The 20,532-nt window shown below is 43.3% G+C and overlaps 1 protein-coding gene across 1 annotated transcript in view; it reads left to right on the forward strand.

Annotated features, from left to right (window-relative positions):
- COG6 (component of oligomeric golgi complex 6) overlaps positions 1-19,857 on the forward strand; it is an 88,688-nt gene extending 68,831 nt beyond the window's left edge. Inside the window, exons 14-19 of the mRNA XM_074987057.1 lie at positions 124-255; positions 3,880-4,047; positions 6,901-7,008; positions 10,774-10,827; positions 13,748-13,827; positions 18,683-19,857. Coding sequence (XP_074843158.1) covers positions 124-255; positions 3,880-4,047; positions 6,901-7,008; positions 10,774-10,827; positions 13,748-13,827; positions 18,683-18,830 — 690 coding nt within the window. The 3' untranslated portion in view covers positions 18,831-19,857. The remainder of the gene's footprint in view (positions 1-123; positions 256-3,879; positions 4,048-6,900; positions 7,009-10,773; positions 10,828-13,747; positions 13,828-18,682) is intronic.
- The last annotated feature ends 675 nt before the right edge of the window (positions 19,858-20,532 follow it).

The raw sequence follows: 20,532 nt of genomic DNA on the forward strand, positions 1-20,532 counted from the left end.
ATCTCCGCTTGAGTCTGTTGTGACTTCACCAGCAGCTGATTGATTCCTAGTAACTTGGATATGCGCTGCTTATTATATCCTGTGGCTATCACAGAAGTAGGGAACAAACAATCTGTTATCTAGGTTGAACTTCCACCACCTGATCTTGGACCAAGCTCTGCATTGAATCAAACACTCACATTGCTACGTGAGGTCCTGGCATCCCACGATTCATCTGTTGTGCCCCTGGATGCTCGTCAAGCTGATTTTGTGCAGGTATGGTTTGTACAATTCATTTAAGCACTCAGAAACATGCATATAACCAGCAGATATACCTGGTGTTGCTCAGCTCTTTGTCTGAAGTAATTTTTTGAAAATAAATGAAAACTGTGCATGCTTTTTTTCAATGATAATATTTTTCAAAAATGAAGGCTGGAGCTGAGGGTTCAGAGGTAGAGGCTGGAGAGGAGGCACGGGGCAGGTGGCTTAGGGCAGAAGTGGGGGGGTCTCAAGGCAGGAGTGGGGGTACAGAAGTCAAGGCAAGTGAGAGGTGCAGAATTTAGGGCAGGAGTCTCAGGACTGGGGGCTGGGAGATGAAGGAGGGTACCGGGGCTACCTGTAGTGGTAAGGGTGATGCTGCTACAGGGGCAGCTCCTCCCAGGGGGTCAGAGCAGTGCTCCTCAGACAGCAGCTCCTCTCGAGAGGGTCGGGGCTGCGCTCCCCATCCAGCCACACCACCTGGGAAGGAGGGATCTGGGACTGCGTGCTTGTCAGGTGGTGGCTGGGGCTCTGCAGGCTGGCCCTGGCCTTCAGCTGTCCCCGGCAAGCAGCATGAGGAGGACAGCACTTCACTGCTGCCCCCCGGCCTTCAGCTTGTCCAGGGGGACCATGCTGTCCTGCAGCCTGTTGGAGGCGGGGCGGTGTTCTGTGGGCTGCCCCTGGCCTCCAGTTGCCCCCACCCTCTGAGCCTGCACTGCTTTGGGAGGCAGCACTTTTGGGGCTACTTCCAGCCTTCAGCAGCTCCATCCGTCCCGCAGCCTGTTTGGTGGGGCGCTCCAGGGGCTGTCCAGGCTCTGATGGCTGCCCTTCCTTCCAGCTGCCCGTTAAGATGTTGCAGTGGGGCTAAGCTCTGGAAGCTGCCCCCAGCCTGCAGTAGCCCCCATTCGGCTTGCAGGCTGTGAGGGGAGCAGGCTCTTGGAGTTGCCGCCAGCCGCCAGGGGGCTCCTCCTCCCGCACAGCTTGCAGACTGTCTGGTGGGATGCTGGGGTGGGGCCAGGCTCCAGATGGCTGCTCCCTTCCCCTGCCCCTAGCAGCCTCTAGTCTGGGGCTGCACCCTCTTCAGCTTCCCCTACTCCCACCATGGTCTGCAGGCTGTCTGAGTGGGGCAGACTGCAGAGGCTCTCTCTTCTCCAGTGGCCTCCCTCTGCAGCTTTCACCCCACCCCCCCATGGTCTTCTGGCTGTGTAGGGAGACAAGTTCCTGGGACTGGGACTCCTGCAGCTGCCTCCTATGGTCTCGAGCTGCCTGGGTGTGGGCCAGGCTTTGGTGGGCTGCTTGCCCTCCAGCTGACCCCCTTGGCCTACAGACTGTTGAGGGGGGCAGCGTTCAGGGAGGTGCTGCTCCTCCTCCCACGGCCTCCTGTGGCCTGAAGGCTGTTGGGTGGATGGGGCAGCATTTGGTGGACTGCCACCCCTTTAGCTGACACTCCACTCCCCATTGGTCTGGACTACACCCCTCTGCAGTTAACCTCCCTCTCCATCAGCACCCTCATGGCTTGTAGACTGGGGGCTGCTCCCCACTCTAGCAGCCCCTCTGCAGCTTTAAGCTGTCTGGGGTGTGCAGGCTTTGGGTTTAGGGCGGGCAAGCTACTTACCCAGTAGCTGTGCAGGTAAGATGGTGGAGCCCCAGCCTTGCTGGCTGCTCTTGGTGCTGCAGCTGTCCTCTGTGGCCACTCTGAATATGGTGCCCCTCCTGTCTGTGCCCCTCTCTTTCACCTGCCCCCTCCTTCTGCCCCTCCCCTTCCATGTTAGGAAAATTCTGGGATTTCAGGCATTTTCAAGGCACAGCCAAACCCTGAGCTTGGTTTAAGTTGCCTACAAAATGTTGTGGTCCTAGGTCTTACAGTTTTAGAGGGAAAAATTTAAGAGGAGTTCTTAAACAAACATAGCACTGACAGACAAACACAGGTAGGTAGGTCTTGATGTACAAAATCCAGAGGAGGCATGAACTTCTGTCTGCAACTGATTTCAGGATTCCTTCTGCCTCCCCTGTTCTCCCTCCAGATTTTAACACTAAGATTGCGCCTAATAGAAAGGATAGTAGTAGTACCCCTTGAGGTCCCTCACAGCCATACATTTCTGTGATTCTACACACCACCAGTTTTCTCTTCTGTTCCATCTCCTACTAGGGTAAAATCTGTTCTTTTCAGGTTCTTACATGACACCCACCATTCTGGTAGCTGGCCAAGAGTTATTTTCCACTAGATCACGGGAGGGCAAAATATGGCCCATGGGCCGGATCCGGCCTGTCACTGCCCTGCAGCAGCCAATGGTGGGGGGTCATGTGCATCACTGTGCGTTGCACACCCCAGAGGAGGAGGAGGGTCTTGAAATGGTGACCCCGTTTCTAGCACAACCTCTGTTTCCAGCCAATGGGAACTATGTGGGCCATGCCTGCCAGCCTCCCTCCCCCCCAAAAAGGGCACACGGTGTACAGAAACCACATAGCCCTGCAGCTGGTTGATTTGAGTCGCATGTGGGGGCATGACACAGAGCTTGTCTGCAGGTTCCACTGGGCTGCTGGCCGGGAGGTACCTAAGATAAGCACCTCCAATCTAAAGCCTGCACCTGGCACTCCACACTCTCCTGCACCCCAGCTCCCTGCCCCAAGTCACAAACCCTCTGTGCCCCTCTCCAGTACCCCTGCCCTAGGTCACAATCCCTTCCCAGACTCTGCACCCCCTCACACCTCTCTTCCAGATCAGAATCCTCCTTCACCCATACCTCTTCCTGGACCCTGGACCCCCAACCTCCTGTCCCAGTCACAACCCCCTCTTTCAGCCAAACCCTGTCCCAGACCCCACACCCTCATCCTACACCGCAGTCTCCTACCTCAGACTCCCTGCTGCACCCAGCCTCCATTCCAGTCCCTCCACCTCCTCCATTCATATCATGGAAAAGTGCAGCCCTTGACCGCTTACTAGATTCTTGGAGCAACGAAGGGTCCTGTGGCACCTTATAGACTAACAGAAAAGTTTAGAGCATGAGCTTTCGTGAGTTAACTCACTTCTTCAGATGCTGGTCCTGGAAATCTGCAAGGCCAGGTATAAATAGGCCAGAGTAAGGCTGGGGATAACGAGGTTAGCTCAGTCAGGCAGGCTGAGTTGTATTGTCATCAGTAGATCTGGAGGTATTTAAATACCTTTTGTATTTGTATTTGTATTTAAATACAAAAGCAGCTTTCCCTCTCTTGGAGTTCACACCTCCAGATCTACTGATGACAATACAACTCAGCCTGCCTGACTGAGCTAACCTCGTTATCCCCAGCCTTACTCTGGCCTATTTATACCTGGCCTTGCAGATTTCCAGGACCAGCATCTGAAGAAGTGAGTTAACTCACGAAAGCTCATGCTCTAAACTTTTCTGTTAGTCTATAAGGTGCCACAGGACCCTTCGTTGCTCTACAGATCCAGACTAACACGGCTACCCCTCTGATACTTAGATTCTTGGAGTGGCCATCAAAAATTATTGCCCACCCCTTCACTAGATTCCCACAGGGGACCTCACGTTTCTTTTTGTTTTGCTTTGGGAAATAATTAGATGATAAAGAAAAAATGGTCATTACCTCGAAAACCTAAAATCTCATGAAACATTTTTCTGTCTTATTCATATTTTCCTGTAGGTTCTCTCTTGTGTGCTAGATCCATTATTACAGATGTGTACTGTGTCTGCGAGTAATTTAGGCACAGCTGACATGGCAACATTCATGGTAAATTCACTTTATATGATGAAGACCACTCTGGCTCTTTTTGAATTCACAGACAAGCGTCTTGAAATGTTACAATTTCAGGTAAGTGTCAACAATAAGTAGAAAGCTGATTTCTCTCTTTTTTTCTTTTTAAACTGGTAAGATGTGAATACCGAACCAGCATTTTCAAATGTGGGGGCCTAATCGTAGGATTATAAATCCAGGCACTTAACTGAGACATTGTTTTCATGGGTGCTGAGCACCCCCTCTGCTGCTGTGATTAGTGACAGCTGAAAGTACATAGCATCTTTGAAAATTATACCTCTTTTATTTAGGCACCTAATTATTGATTTTAGGAGTTGCATTTCAGGCATCCAGGTTTGAAAATTTTGGCTTCTGGTTTTTATCTGAATGTAAATCAATATAAGTGAAAGTATTTATTATTCCAAGGCACTTATTTCTTAAGACAAATGATCTGAGATAGTTAAGTAAAACAAGTGTAAACGTCAGTAAACAAATCCCTAATGACCTGCACCTGCAGGGAATTCTGTACTTCTGTGTGTGCACATAATTAATGTGCTGTGCACATTTTTAGTGGATTTTTTTTTTCCAGAAAATAGCTTTTGCCTCTTGTCCACCTGATGGTGTTACGGTGCTAGAACAGAGCAGCCACTCCTTGCCAGCCATGGAAGAGAGGTCAGGGATGTGGGGAGACGGACACATGAGGCGGCTGGGCGGGGGGTGTCACAAAAAGAGGATCATAAAAGCTAGAGGGGGAAGACAGAGTGGGGCAGGAGCTGAATGGAGATAGAAGTGCAGGGCCACTGAGGATAGCAAGGAGGGGTGCAGGGCCACATAGGGGTGGGGGGGGGGTGGAAAGATTCATGGGTGGGTGAGTGTGCAAGGACACAGGCAGCACAGTTGCAAGGGAATTCTTTGGACAAGTTTCTTAGTGAGTTTCCTGTCATATTTCAGCTGGTTATGGAGGTTATCTGTTACTCTTGTTCGTTATCACCACTGTGCCATTAACAGTACAAACTGTGGCGCTTGAAGCTGGCCATTTAACTGATAAACAAATCCACTTTATTTAAAACGAAACTAGTGGTGGGTGTTCATCAGATACTTCTGGAATCCACTTATTCTGCAACTCAAGATCTAGAGACTAGGGTGGGAAACATTTGCTACCAATTCAGATTCACTTGCTGTAAACATTTCACAGTTAGAATTAAATTGGAAGGGATATCTTGAGGTCCTGCGAAAGAGGTTACTGATTTTGAGAGAGGCAAGTGTGGAACAGAAAGAATCGCTGAAGGTATTTATCAAGAATAATTAAATGAAGAGGAAAATGGAGACCTTTTGAAAAGTATTGAAATAACTACATTCAAATACTAGGCTTTCCTTAGAGATCAGGAGGAAGAGATGTATTTTATTATATTTCTAGTTTTCATAACTTCATTAGAAATTAATGGTCGTTCTCTTGAAATATGAAAGGTGTCTAGGATACCTAATGAAGTGTCTGTATCTATCAAATTGAATTGGACTCTGTGTGTTGTAATGGAAGTTTAAGTTTCTTGTCTATACCAGGAGAGAAATAAAGCAAATGGAGGGTTATATATTAAAAAAGGAAAAAAGTATATTTCTTCACCTCTCTGTAAAGCCACTCAACCCGAAGAAGAAAATTGCTGTTCCTTTGGTTCAAACTGATTGGATTTGAGTTCTTTATTTTTAATCTCAAGCAAAGTTGCAGTTATAAAAAAAAATTGTAAAATAATTCTATGAATATACAGCATTTTTGATGTCTCAGAGGCAGGGTTCCTGCTAATTTTTTCCATCCATATGCAGAATACTTTTTGTGTGCACTGAAGCATGTGTAGGTTTGCAACCACCATTAGAAACACTTGCAGCTGGTTCTGGGCATTCTGGTATTCAGCTGGGTGGCACCTGAATCTCTCCTGGGTAGCTGTCCAAGTGCTCAGCTTACAGGGGGAACACAGCTCAGAGGTAAAAAGGAACCTTTTTCTGAAGATGATAAAAGCAGAGCTGACAGTTATTCATTTCTTCATTGTCTGCATTGTCTGATTTTTTGAATAAGTGCTTCTAGTTACCTTTCTCTGAATACTGCACTGATTGTTCTAATATGGTTTAGGTGCCAGATTTATTTTCTTCATGAAACTTAAGGGTGTCATTTTATTTTTTGTTTGATCAATAGGTATGTCTTATACCAGAGGCAGGTAATAAAAAGTCAGGCCTGGCAGGCCACCACCTCTGTATTTACCTGCAGATGCCCAAGTAAATCTAGAGATGGGGGCCTACCAGGGACTAACCCGGGTGGACCAGATCTAGCCTGTGGGCTGTTATTTGTCCACCCCCATCTTGTGCTCTTCAGCATTTTCAACACCAAAATTGAGTAGATCTGTCAAGTAGCTGCAATGAATTATATCATTCTATTTTTGTTATATATTTTGATATAACTCTTCAAAATGTTAATTAAATCATTAGTGTTTTGTGTTTTCTGGCAATGCATTTTTCAGATTTGAACATTTAGGCCACAGTGTTACAATGTGGGCAGACCAGTGTGTCCAAATCAAGCACCACTGAAATTAGTGAGTTTCATCTGGGCGCAGGATCTGCCTCATGGAACTCACTGCAGCACCTCAGCATTGAGCATTACATTTTGTTTCACTGACCTCCCTGGTAATGCAAAATAGTCAAAGTCCAGCCTGGCTTTGCAAATTAAACTTGTTAAAAAGTATAAACCACAGTCTCTTTTCATTCGTGGCTTTCTTTAGTGCATGCGATTTGAATGGACAGATATGTTACTGTATTTGTTTTATTTAGGAGCTCATTCTTTTATTCTGAATTCATTTTATGGATGACTACTAAAACGTCACTTGGTAACTTACAAACAGCTTTTATTTAACATGTCTTAAAGTATTTCTTATCTCCAAATTTCAGATTGAAGCACACTTGGATACGCTAATAAATGAACAAGCTTCCTGTGTATTGACTAGAGCTGGTCTAAGTTCCATATACAAGTCTGTGCAACAGCACAAACCAGAGCAGGTATTTACTTTCTCAGCAGCCGTTTTGCTTGAAACGGTTGAAAGCATGGTGCTATCTGTTGTGGACCCTGAGTTCGAGTAGTGAGGGCGGGGAGATTGACAGGTTATCTAAGGTGTTTGTACACCAATGCCAGAAGCCTGGGTAACAAGCAGGAGGAATTAGAAGCCCTGGCTTAGTCCAAGAACTATGACTTGATTGGAGTAACAGAGATTTGGCGGGATGACTCGCATGACTGGAGCGCTGCCATGAAAGGGTATAAACTGTTCAGGAAGAGCAGGCAAGGGAGAAAAGGAGGAGGAGTTGCACTGTGTGTAAGAGAGCACTATGATTGCTTGGAACTCCAGTACATAGAGGGAGAAAAGCCTGTTGAGTATCTATGGGTCAAGCTTAGTGGTGTAGGCAGCACTGGAGATGTGGTGGTTAGTGTCTGCTACAGTCTGCCAAATCAGGATGATGAGGTAGATGAGGTGTTTTTTGGACAACTGAGAGAAGTTTCCGGATCATGGGCTCTCGTTATCATGGGAGACTTCAATTACCCTGACATCTGCTGGGAGACCAGTACGGCAGTACACAAGCAGTCCAGGAAATTTCTGGAGAAAGTTGGGGATCACTTCTTGGTACAAGTGCTGAAGGACCCGACCAGAGGTTGTGCGCAGCTTGACCTGCTGCTTACAAACAGGGAGGAACTAATAGGGAAGGTAGAGGTGGGTGACAACCTGGAAAGCAGTGATCATGAGATGGTAGACTTCAGGATTCTGACCAAAGGAAGGAAAGAGAGCAGCAAATTACACACCTTGGACTTCAGAAAAGCAGACTTTGACTCCTTCAGGAACCTGATAGGCAGAATCCCCTGGGATGCTACCATGAAGGGAAAAAGAGTCCAGGAAAACTGGCAGTATTTTAAGCAAGCCCTATTGAAGGCACAGAAAGAAACTGTCTTGATGCGCAGCAAGAGAAGTAAATATGGTAGGAGACCAGACTGGCTTAATGGGAAAATCCTTGGAAAACTTAGGCACAAAAAAGGAGCTTACAAAAAGTGGAAACTTGGACAGATGTCTAGGGAGGGGTATAAAGGTATAGCTCGAGAATGTAGGGTAGTTATCAGGAAGGTGAAAGTGCAACTGGAATTGTGACTTGTGAGGAATGTGAAGGATAACAAGAAAAGTTTCTATAGGCATGTTACCAAGAAGAAGGTGATGAGTAGGGGCCCCACGCCCTCTCTGTATGAGGAAGGTAACCCAGTGACAGATGTTGTAGGGAAAGCTGAAGTACTTAATGCTTTCTTTGCCTCTGTCTTCATGGACAAAGACAGCTCCCGGACTAATGCGATAAATGATGCATTGTGGGATGAAGGGGGACAGCCTTTGGTGGGGAAAGAACAGGTTAGGAGCTATCTAAAAAAGCTAAATGTACATAAATCGATGGGCCTGGACCTAATTCATCCTAGGGTTCTGAGGGAGTTGGTGTATGTTGTTGACGAGCCCTTGGCTGTTATCTTTGAAAAGTCATGGAGAACAGGAGAGATCCTGGATGATTGGAAAAAGGCAAATGTAGTGCCCATCATTAAGAAAGGGAAGAAGGATGACCCAGGGAACTATAAGCCAGTCAGTCTTACATCAGTCCCTGGAAAAATCATGGAGGGGCTCCTCAAGGAAGTCATTTTGAGGGACTTGGAGGAGGGGAAAGTGATCAGGAGTAGTCAGCATGGATTCATGAAGGGCAAGTCATGCCTGACCAATCTGATTAGTTTCTACGATGAGATAACTGGCTCTGTGGATAGGGGAAAATCAATGGATGTGATTTATCTTGACTTTAGCAAAGCTTTTGATACGGTCTCCCACAATATTCTTGTCAGCAAGTTAAAGGAATGTGGATTGGATAAATGGGTGGTAAGATGGATAGAAAGCTGGCTAGAAGGTCAGGCCCAGAGGGTAGTGATCAACAGCTCAATGTCGGGATGGCAGTCAGTTTCTAGTGGAGTGCCCCAAGGTTTGGTTCTGGGACCTGTGCTGTTCAACATATTTATCAATGACCTGGATGAGGGGTTGGATTGCACCCTCAGCAAGTTTGTGGATGACACTAAGCTAGGGGGAGAGGTAGATACGCTGGAGGGTAGGAACAGGGTCCAGAGTCACATAGACAAATTGGAAGACTGGGCTGCAAGAAATCTGATGAGGCTTAATAAGGACAAGTGCAGAATCCTGCACTTGGGCTGGAAGAATCCCAAGCATTGTTAAGGCTGGGGTCCGACTGGCTCGGTTGTATTTTTACAGAAAAGGACGTGGGAGTTGTAGTGGATGAGAAGCTGGACATGAGTCAACAGTGTGCCATTGTAGCTAAAAAAGCTAATGGCATATTAGGTTGCATCAAGAGGAGCGTTGCCAGTAGATCCAGCGAAGTGATTATTCCTCTTTATTTGGCTTTGGTGAAGCCACATCTGGAGTACTGTGTCCAGTTCTGGGCCGCCGATTATAGGAAGGATGTGGATACATTGGAGAGGGTCCAGCGGAGGGCGACCAAAATAATGAGGGAGTTGAAGCATATGACTTATGAAGAAAGGTTGAGGGAATTGGGACTGTTTAGTCTGCAGAAGAGAAGACTGAGGGGGGACTTGATAACACCCTTCAACTTACTGAAGGGAGGTTGCGAAGAGGCTGGAGAGAGACTGTTCACAGTGGTCACGGATGGCAGAACACAGAACAATGGTCTCAAGTTGCAGTTGGAAAGGTCCAGGTTGAACACTAGGAAAAACTTTTTCACTAGGAGGGTGGTGAAGCATTGGAATCGTCTACCCAGGGAAGTAGTGGAGTCTCCATCCCTGGAGGTGTTTAAGTCTCGCCTCGACAAAGCCCTGGCAGGGCTGATCTGATGGGTTTGGTCCTGCTTGGAGCAGGGGGCTGGACTCAACAGCTTTTTTAGGTCTCTTCCAGCTCTATTGTTCTATGATTCTAGTGTGCCAATTTTTGTTTGTTTGTTTGTTTTTACTATCTGTCAAAAACCTGAAATGTTAGTTCCTGTCCACTCATCTTTTTATGATGCTTATTTGTGATTCTACAGTTGTTATAAAATTCCTTTTTATTTTCAGTCAGATTTTTGTCTTTTGTCTTTGAAGTTCAGTGAACTCAAAATTTTTCTAATAGGTTTCAGTAATTAAGAGTGATAAATAAGTATTTGTTTAGAGAGAGGGTAGTGGATTTAGGGTTCGTGTTTCCTGAACCTGCAGAGAGAGCACATGCATTCATGAATCCCCCAACACAAGGGGGAAATAATGTTAAACACGCGCTTTTAAAACCTGGCTATCCCCCATTAAGACATTCATTTTGAATTTCTGATTCTCAGAGGCCCAAGTTATTGTAACTCTGTTTTCAAACTCTATTCTAGATTATACTGCGTCTGTGAAACAAATTATAATGCAGCAGAACAGTGGGAACTAGTGATGGCTGTGGTAATGAAAAGGGAGAACAAGGTGGTTTAGGAGGATAGATGAGGAGCTCAGCTTCAGTTATTTTTAATTTAAAGAAGGGATAGAAAATGATAAATGACCTGTTTCAGTGAATATGTTACTTAATGTTACATTACTGCTTTCCTATACCTGCATGTGTATTTGTTGACACTCATAACAGTCAGATGTGTCCCATGCCCCCAGGGAGTTTACAGTCTAATACTGGATTACAATAACATTTTAAACTAGGATTATTTTTACATTTTATCCACTTGTTTAAAATGCTTGTTTAAAATACTGCTTTATTTGATTACCTATTTTAGGGTCCCCTGGCAAACTTGCCTAGTTTGGATTCAGTGTCACTGAAGTCTGCAATGGTGAGCTTTTTGTAATTTCATCTTGAGCTGTATTGTTATGACTTTCAAAGAGATACTGTCAAAATATGTATCTAAAAACCTGCATTTTGTTTTTGGATCTTAATATCCATCCGTTCATCAGACTCTGAGGTAAAAAATTCTAAAAACAGTGCATAATATACTGAATGAAAGTTGTAGATATTGTGATGGATCCTGTTCCCCCACAGTGAGTCTACACTCCTGGTGGTATTAGGCTGAGTATTTCTCTTCCTGTGTGGGAAAACTGGCAACTCCCAGTCTGCTTGCTTGCTTCGGTGTCTCACTACAGCTCTCACTCTAACCCAGGGGCCTCAATCTCATGGCCCGCTGGCTATCTACAAGCCATTTATATCCACCAATCCCTACCCCTTCTTGTGATGGATTATTAATTTTCTTCAACTGATAGATGACCTGCAGACCGTGAGTTTGAGACCCCTGCTCTAACCTCCTTACTTGAGCAGCAAGCTGTAGTATGATTTAACCACTCTTATAAGCGGCTGTTGGGGGAATAGATCTGTTAGTCCCTTGGTGTCCAATTCATTCTTCACTTGCCATATGTGGCAAATATGTGGGTGGCCAACCCACAGCCCGTGGAGCCTTTAAATGCAGCTCCTGGTGAGAGAAGCACATGACAGCAGTGGCCTCAGCGGTGGCCCCCTGGCAGCCATGGTGACAGCTGCAGTAGCAGCTTCGGTAGCTCTTGTGAGTGAGTGGCACTGAATTAGAACTGGGGGAGGGGTTTGGGGGTGCCTGGATCTGGGGAAGGGAGAGGGCATTTATTTAGTGTGTGTATGGGAGAGGTGGGAGGCTGGGAATGCCTGGTTCTGGGGGACATAAGAAATAATAATTAGTAAAAGACAAAAATTGCAAAGTATCGCACTGATTTCTAATAATATTAAAAAATGAGTATTTGAAATTTTTTTTCTATTATTCAGTGTGAAATACCTACCAATAGTCTTATATTATTTAGTAAAGTTTTGGATAATATAATGTGGCAGATACAGAAAGACGACAACCACAAGTGTGGTGATCTTTGAATTCCTATTGGACACCACTGTCTTAATCCCTGTTGGCTTCTCTGAGCATGGATGCAACAGGCTAGAGTTTCTCTAGCAGGGGTTTACCTCCCTCAGACCTTCAGGTCCAGAAAGGGCTGTTCACTGGACAGGATTCTCTCTGCTCCTTGCCTCTGTACCAGCCAGGTTCCCCCTGATATCTGACTGTTTACTGTTCCTGTCCTCCAGCAGCATGTCCTCCTCCCATAGCTCCCAGCACACTACTGAACTGATTGAAGGGAAGGCTTTTTAACCACTTTCAGATAGGTTTTGAATGGCTGCAGGTGTTACAATCAACCTGTCTCAACTGGTTCTATCAGGTCCTTAATTGGCTCCAAGTATCTTAATTAACCTAACTCCTCTGGTTAATGCAAGTTCTTGACTGACTCCAGGTGTCTAACCTGGGGTAGACCTTGTTTGGTTACCAAGAAAACAGGGACTTGTTTAACCTGGGGCTATATACCCACTTTCTGTTCTTGTAGCCATTTGGCCTCACTACATCACAATATGAACTCTGCATTTGGTTTTGGTTCCGTGACCCTTTAACTTTGTTTCCATCCACATATAGGTCTTAATAAATCATACTGTTTGGAAAAGAAAAATGGTCATTTATCTTATTTAGAAATTATGCAAGACTAAACTGAGTTATTTGATGCAGATGGTAATATGTTGTTGCAAAACTGATTCCAAGACACTAAGAATTCACAATACTTTTCAGCTGTTTCCATAGCAATCATATCACAAAGAAATTTTGTAATGTTGTGTTGCATCATTACTGTAGTCCAGGAAGTTATCTTGCATCACATAACAGAAATCATAATACTCTTTGAAAAGACTCATATTGAAATTTAAAAATCCATTATATTGTGTTTTGGAATATTTTCATTGTTTCTAATTGTGGGTATTTAATCTGCTGAAGTAGTATGAATACAAAATTATGTGTGACGTTCTAGTAAGCCTTGCAAGTTTCTAAGTCTTGAGACCTAAAGTTTTACTTCCAATAATGTTACACAGTGAAATATTTTGGATTGTTGAGAGTAAATAATTCTAATGAGTTCTAATCACTGAGATTTCTTTTGTCTCAGTGCTTTGAAATACATGAATTATAGCTCTAAAAAAAAGGAAGAGTAAAGCTTTAATTTTATACAAGTAGTTCAATGAAGCGGAAAAGGTAGGACCTGGGCATATGTCACAGTTGGTTTTTTGTTTGTTTGTTTTGGTTTTGGGAGTTAAGTTTCATTACACTGAGTTTTAAAAACAAATTATCATTTAATGCTTTTCATCTTAAAACAGCATGCAAAAGTTAAATGGCACAGATGCAATCTCACAGTTCAACAGCTAGGTGTAAATGAACTGTCAGTCTCAATAAACTTTTAAAGTACAGTTTTCTGAAAAGGTAACTGTATAAGCAAATGGCCATTTAGAGTTCCACAGCTGCTTGGATTCAGTAATTTCCATATAAAACGTCCTGAATTCATAAATGAAAAAGTCATTTTTCTTAAGTTCTATCTAGCCTTAGAATATTCATTGTCAATATTACTAAAGAGTCTGCAGACAAAAATCTACCCTCTATGTCCATGTGGCCCTTTTGCCTCAAATTATGCTGTAAATTAACACCTGTTCAACTCAGTTCATTAATAAGCAAGGGGAAAAAAATCAGTCCCTCATAACTACGTTGTATCTGCAGAGCTAATACGTGTGTGTGGTACCCTTTTACTACAGTCACTTTTCACAGGAAGACTGTTTTAGAGCAAATTTGTGTGTTTCATTTATTGGTTTTTAGCATATACTTGTTGCTGAGGGATGGTGCATGTTGCCAAGCTCTTACTTTTTATTACTATTTTTAGGTTCAGTTTGATCGTTACTTGTCCGCTCCTGACAATTTGTTAATGCCACAACTGAATTTCCTGCTAAGCACTACTGTGAAGTAAGTATGTTGACTGAATTTTTATGTTCTGTACCTTTTTAATGTGCCAAACTAGAGACCTGAGTGGAACAAAGCAATGTTAGAAGTAGAATTATTTGACTGTAAATGCTATTCAGATATGCTTTTAGGATTTACTTTAATTTGTTTTGGTTACACTTTCTTGAGCAAACAGGTAGTAAGGGGTAATTTTATAACTTTCTGGCGTAGGTCCTCTGGAGTCCATGGACTCACTGACATGACAAATGCAGATTGGATATAAAGCATAAATTTTTAATGGAGAATATAATTACCCATTGTGACAATTTACCAAGGGCTGTGATGAATTTTTCATCACTGATGATTTTTAAATCAAGATTGGATGATTTTTCTAAAAGATTTGCTCCAAAAATTATTTTGGCCAAGTTCTGTGGCCTGTGTTATAATGGAGGTCAGACTAAATTATCACAATGATCCCGTCTAGCCTTGGCAAACCAATCAGTCATACTAATCTATGTCAAACACATTCCCTGCATTGTTACCAGTTTTTGATCTTTGTTGGAAATTGCTTTTGTTATTTTATATGCCTTCCAAAGACATCTGACGTGTAATTCCCCATAGAAGAGTTTTCTTCTATCAATATTCCTATATCAAATTTACAGAATTCTACAATTGAGTTGCACTGCACTCTAGACTATTGATATTCTTGTCTCATTTAATATAGTGCTGCAGTTATTTTTTGCAGAATTTTTGTGACATCTTCTTTGAAGTGTTAAAGTGAGGATTTTTCTATGTATCTCTCTCCTCTTCTTTCACAAATATATCTTAAAATATGACAGCTATGGGCATACTCAACCCAGAGGCTAGAATATGTCAAACATTTCTTTGCAATTAAATGTGAAGCTCATGAAGACATTATATAACATTTATCTTCCAAAAATTAAATATGTTACACGATCAGAAAGTCTCTTGCCACTATTTTGGCACTTTGTGAAAATACACGGATGATTTTATATATAGAACCATATGAAAAACTGTTATTAGGACACCGAATTTATTATTTTAATACAGGTTTGATCTCCCTGGCCCAGCACCCTCGTGAGCTGAGTAGTGCTGGACCAGGGGAGGTTAGTGCCCCTCTGCTGACTTGCCGCCCCAACTCCTCGGGTCTCCTCCATTCTACCTCCTGCAGCTTCCTGGCTCCACAGCTTGTTGACCCCTGCTCCATGCCTTGGCCCTCAGCTGCTGGCTTCCCTTCTCCTGTCTTCTCTGACTTCTCCAGCCTCAGCCCCTCTGATTTCATGGGCCTTCGGTTTCCCAGTCCCAGCCCCAGCTGCTGGCTTCCCAAGCCTCTGGCTGCCTGGGCTGCCGGCTTCCCTTACCCCAGCCGGCAGCCACCAGTTTCCCAGCCCATGCTGTCCTCTTCCCTGGCCCCTGTTGCTCTGACTGTGGCTCTCCAGCCCCGAGCCACCCACTTCCCTGGACATTTAGCTTTCCCAGCCTCAGACACAGCTCTGTGGTCTTGGCTGTTGGCTTCCCCAGCAGCTCTCCAACCCTGGACCATCAGCTTCTCTGACCACCAACTGCCCTGGCTGCAGCTCTCCAGCCCTGGGCTGCCTAATTCCCCATTTAAGATGAGGCTTACCTGTTAACTGATTAAACATTAACACCCTATTATTGAATAGAGTGCATTCTAGGCCTTATGTGCGACAGAAATTTCATGATGAGAGCTGACAAGTTATCAGAACATCCACAGTAATGACAGAGCATGGTCAGGAGACAACCTCAATGATCTGTTCATGGGGAGCTAGACAAAGAAGTATGCACTCTCCTGGCAGCCCCCTGAGAGAGAGGGCCAAGACTTCCCCCACTGGAAATCTAAAACCTCATGAATACTGCTGCTCTGAGCAGTTACGGTGGCTCTGTAATGGAAGTTAGTTAATGGTGCAGCTGTGGAATCTATTAATATGGCGTTAACATGGCACCAAGCGGCCATCAGTTTGTAGATGTACGCAGGCCCACCACTGAGAGTGGCAAAGAGTGCAACTACCACAGAGCCCAATGATCAAAGAGTCTGGGGCTCCCAGTCACTGCTGCTAGTACTGTGGCAGTGGCAGTAGCCAGGCCTTCAGCCCCTTTAAATTGCCAGCAGAGCACTGCACTGCACACATCTTGGAGGTCTGGTCCCACTGTCACAGTCTGACCTGCCCCTGGCTCCACCCCCTCTTCCAGTGGCCTCGCCTTTCTGGGGCATGGAGCCACCCCCTCCACAAAATACCCCGATATTTTAAAATGTGTTCTTAATACACCAAATTACATGGTAGCATACTAGGCTCTGGAAGTTCACGACGAGCTGGGGTGTAACTCTACCTCATGTCAGCTTTACTGAACACTAGTTCTAGCCTCATGGGAGCTGAAACCTGATTATCTTGCTATATAGATTCAAAAATTTTTCTTCACAGGCAACAGAATGATGTCATCATGCAAATGTGTGTCTGGTGTCTGGGAAGGCTTGGGGGGGTACTTAGGAGGAGAGGTGGAACTGGGCCACCTCTGGCCATGAGTGAGGAAAGGAGCTGGGAGCAGCCACCACCACTAGGCTGTCGGGGGGGGAAGGGAAGGTGCTGTTCAAAGCTGAGCTCCAGCTGCCACTGCTGACTCCCTCTGCTCCTGGGCTGGGCAGCAAGAAGCGGCTTCCCAGTCAGTACTGACAGATGGAGCTTGATTCTGAGCTGCACTTTCCCTTGCCTACAGAGGAGATGGAGGGCCCACTCAGAGCCGAACTCCAGCTGTCGCTAGTGACAGGAGCCACATCCTGCTGCCCAGGCAGGGGCGGGGCAGGTCAGTAATGGCAGCTGGATGTCACCTCTGAGAGGCACCTTCCCTCTCTGCTATGCTCTATTGGTAGTAGCTGCTCTCAATTCCTTCCCTCACAGGTGAGTCCCAGGGCCAAAGGCAGGAAGGTGGGGAAATGGGCTAGGACTGGGGAGGCCCTGGAAAGACCGAGCTGACCACATGGCTTCCTTGCCACCTGCCCATGCCCCCCCCGAAGACAGGGCGGTTGGCAAGCACAGCAAACAGGGCGCAGCCTCTGGTATCTGTATATAAAGCAGGTCATGTACTTTGTATGAAGAGATTCTTTCTGTTAATACATTTGTAAAATTGAAGTGATGTAACCTGGGAAAATATTTACAAAACTCTCCAATTAATTAATGTGTACTGTTGCCCTTCTTTCAAAATCAAAAATTTCTTGAATTATTTGAAAGCTATGCGTCAATATTTTAGTTATGGCTGACATAAAGCTCCATTTTAGTTTGAGTAGGAAAACAGAAACTGAAATTCTGTTCTGGTATGGCTATGGTCTGAAGAAGTAGGTCTGTCTCACGAAAGCTCAACTAATAAATTATTTTGTTCTTCTTTAAAGTGCTACTTGACTGCTTTTTTTGTTTTTAAATTAAGATGCAATTTTTAGAAAATGCAATGGTTTATATTGATAAAAATTGTATCATGTTATGACATCTGAAATCCGAATGTAATAAGTAATGACAGGTGCACGACTTGACACCAGTTGTTGAAAAAGCTAAAGTGTTGACGCAGTTCTGTACGTAATAAAAAATATTTTAATGAACTGGTTTTCCATGAAATTATTTTAAGTGGCTATTATCTTATGTAATTCAGTTTGCCAGCTCCAGATGAATTGCTTCATGAAATATTTGTTTAATGATTTTCACGGTGGCAGTTTAACATTTTTAGGTTGTATTGAGAAGAGAGTTGTAATCTATTGCTACCCAGAAAATGTGAACATATTTCTTTACTTGCACTACTTTTAAATTTGCTATTATGGGTCTGGTCCATTTTGAAGTATTGGAGTAGTCAAGAAATTTAGAAAATCCAAAGTCCAGTTTTTTAGAAGCCTATCAAAAGAAAATACAATTTGATAATTTATTTCTAATACTTTTTGCTATAAATTCTGTTGCTTAGCATGCAAATAGTTAAAAGTAGGGAATTTTGCTTAAAAATAGTTAGACTTACAGAGTACGTCTTGAGATCTTATTAACTTCTCAGATCCTACTAATCCAGCTGACCTGGTGCCAAACTGAGGTATGGTGTTAGTAGATACAACTCTGCTGTCGTCTTTGGAGTTGCTGCATTTTATACCAGAGATGAATGTTACCCAGGGTCATCCTGATGTTTCTGAACCTACAGAGCAGAAGTTACAGTGATCTGCCTCTAGTTATCTACTGTAAATATGCATAACCATAGGCAAGTTGTTATGGTAACCAAAGCAAAGTGAATGTACAAGTAGAATGAAATTGTATAAATTGCTAAAATGGTTTCAGGAATTCAGAATGTTATGATTTTAGTGTCCGTAGTCGTCTCCTTCTGGTAACTCTCATTTTGTCCAGAATATAAAAACACATGGAACAGAAATGGGAGCCATCTTATGTGGTAGGATATCACAAAGGGAGGAAAACATTTGGGCAGTAGATTCTTTTTATTAAAAAAAAAAATAAAGTCAGCTGACCAAAAATACACTTGAAAGGATTTATATTCTTAAAGCACATGTTAAAAGAACATGTATGCAAATTAAATTCAATTTATTCCATTCTTTGTAGTTTTTCATTTTGCAGAAATAGAGGCTTATTCTGTGCTTATAAATATCACATATATGATCTTATGTGTGTATAGTACCCAGATGCAAAAACTGTTTTCTGTTATAAAGTCTAAGCTGGTTATTATCTCTGTTGAAATGAAAGACTTGTGATCTGTTCAAGCTTTTTGGATTCTGGAAAATCAGCAACACATTCTGTGACAGATTTAATATTTTGTTCATAACTTTACTGTACAATCTGTTCACGTAACATTTTTCATTTTTTAGAGATCAGATAATAAAACAGTCTACAGAACTGGTCTGCAGAGCCTACAGTGATATATATGCAGCTGTGATGAATCCAGCCAATGAATATAAGGAACCAGAAACCATTCTACACAGATCTCCTCATCAAGTTCAGACACTTCTCTCATAATTTATTTTCCAAATAATTTTGTAAATCTCTCTTATATTTAACCCCCTCAATATTAAAGGCTTCAATATTTGCAGTCTCTGTTTTTTTTAATTTTGATTATAACCATACAGTTGTGTGCAAAGCAGTAATAGGGTTGTGTTTAATATGTTTAACAGAAGTCTGACCATTTCTGTGCACTTTGTGTTCAGCGCTTAGGATAGAGAAGAACAAGGAAACAGAATATAGATAAATAATTATTTGTAACTTATTATGGAAAGGGAAAAAAAATTGGCACCACTTCTGGTCAGAAATGAAAAAGGATAGCCTGGTACTTGCAACTAATCCTTTGAATAAGATGTAGAAACACTGTCTTCTGACTGCATTAGTGAGCAAGCCAACAGTCTTTTAAATTACTCATTCCCCTAGCTATTTTCTCCATTGTGTTACTAGGCACTTTATTCTGTGGCCTATTGTGAGTAAACTTAATTTTGTTATTGTTGTTTATATTGTCATATCATTTACGAATGCTAGTCATAAACCAAGACCCCATTGTGCTAGGTGCTGTTCAAACACAGAACAAAAGATTTTCCCTACTAATACTACATAATTTTGATATAGCTGATAAACGTCTGACTATCTAGAAATCAGTTTTTCACCCTGTGTGTAGTTTCAAAATATTTGACACTGTGGCATACTAAAATCTTTTAAATATCAAGTCTCTGGAACAAAGTAAAAAAATCTGTTTGATTTGTTGTTGGTTTTGGTGCTTTCTTGATCCCATTGCGGCTGTACCGAATAAATAAATTCAGGGAACAAATGGAAGGGAGAGTTTAGAAGGCTAGTAGCTTAAATGTGAATTGTATTTCATTGTTAACATGGAAAATAATTCAGACTGTTAGACAGTTAAAAATTTGTAACATATTTCCAATAAAAACAGGAAATACAGTAGATTCCACTTATTAGCAACCTGTCATGTCAGCAAATACTTGTTGTTATTATTTATCTTTGAAAACTAACAATTGGGCAGGGACCTCCCAGATGATTGGAAAAAGGCAAATGTAGTGCTCATCTTTAAAAGAGGGAAGAAGGAGAATCTGGGGAACTACAGACCTGTCAGCATCTCTTCAGTCCCAGAAAAAATCATGGAGGGGGTCCTCACGAAATCCATTTTGAAGCTCTTGGAATAGAGGAAAGTTATCAGGAATAGTCAACATGGATTCACCAAAGGCAAATCATGCCTGACCAACCCGATTGCCTTCTATGGTGAAGTAACTGGCTCTGTGGCTATGGGGAAGGCGGTGGATGTGATATACCTGGACTTTAGGTAAGCTTTTCATACAGTCTCTCACAGTATTCTTACCAGCAAGTTAAAGATTGGATAAAATGGACTGTAAGATGGATAGAAAGGTGGTAAGATCATCAGTCTCAACAGGTTGCGATCAATGGCTCTTATGTCTGGTTGGTGAGCAGTGTTAAGCAGAGTCCTCCAAGAGTAGGTCCTGGGGCCAGTTTTGTTCAACATCGTAATTCATGACCTGGACGACAAGGGGATGGATTGCACCCTCAGCAAGTTCGCAGATGACACTAAGCTAGTGGGTGAGGTAGATAATGGTAGAGGATGGGGACAGGGTCCAGAGTGACCTAGATAATTTGTAGGATTGAGCCGAGAGAAATCTGATGATGTTTAACAAGGAGAAATGCGCAGTCCTGCATTTAGGACCAA

Source organism: Carettochelys insculpta, chromosome 1 (assembly GCF_033958435.1).
Source record: "Carettochelys insculpta isolate YL-2023 chromosome 1, ASM3395843v1, whole genome shotgun sequence".
Taxonomy (NCBI): domain Eukaryota; kingdom Metazoa; phylum Chordata; order Testudines; family Carettochelyidae; genus Carettochelys; species Carettochelys insculpta.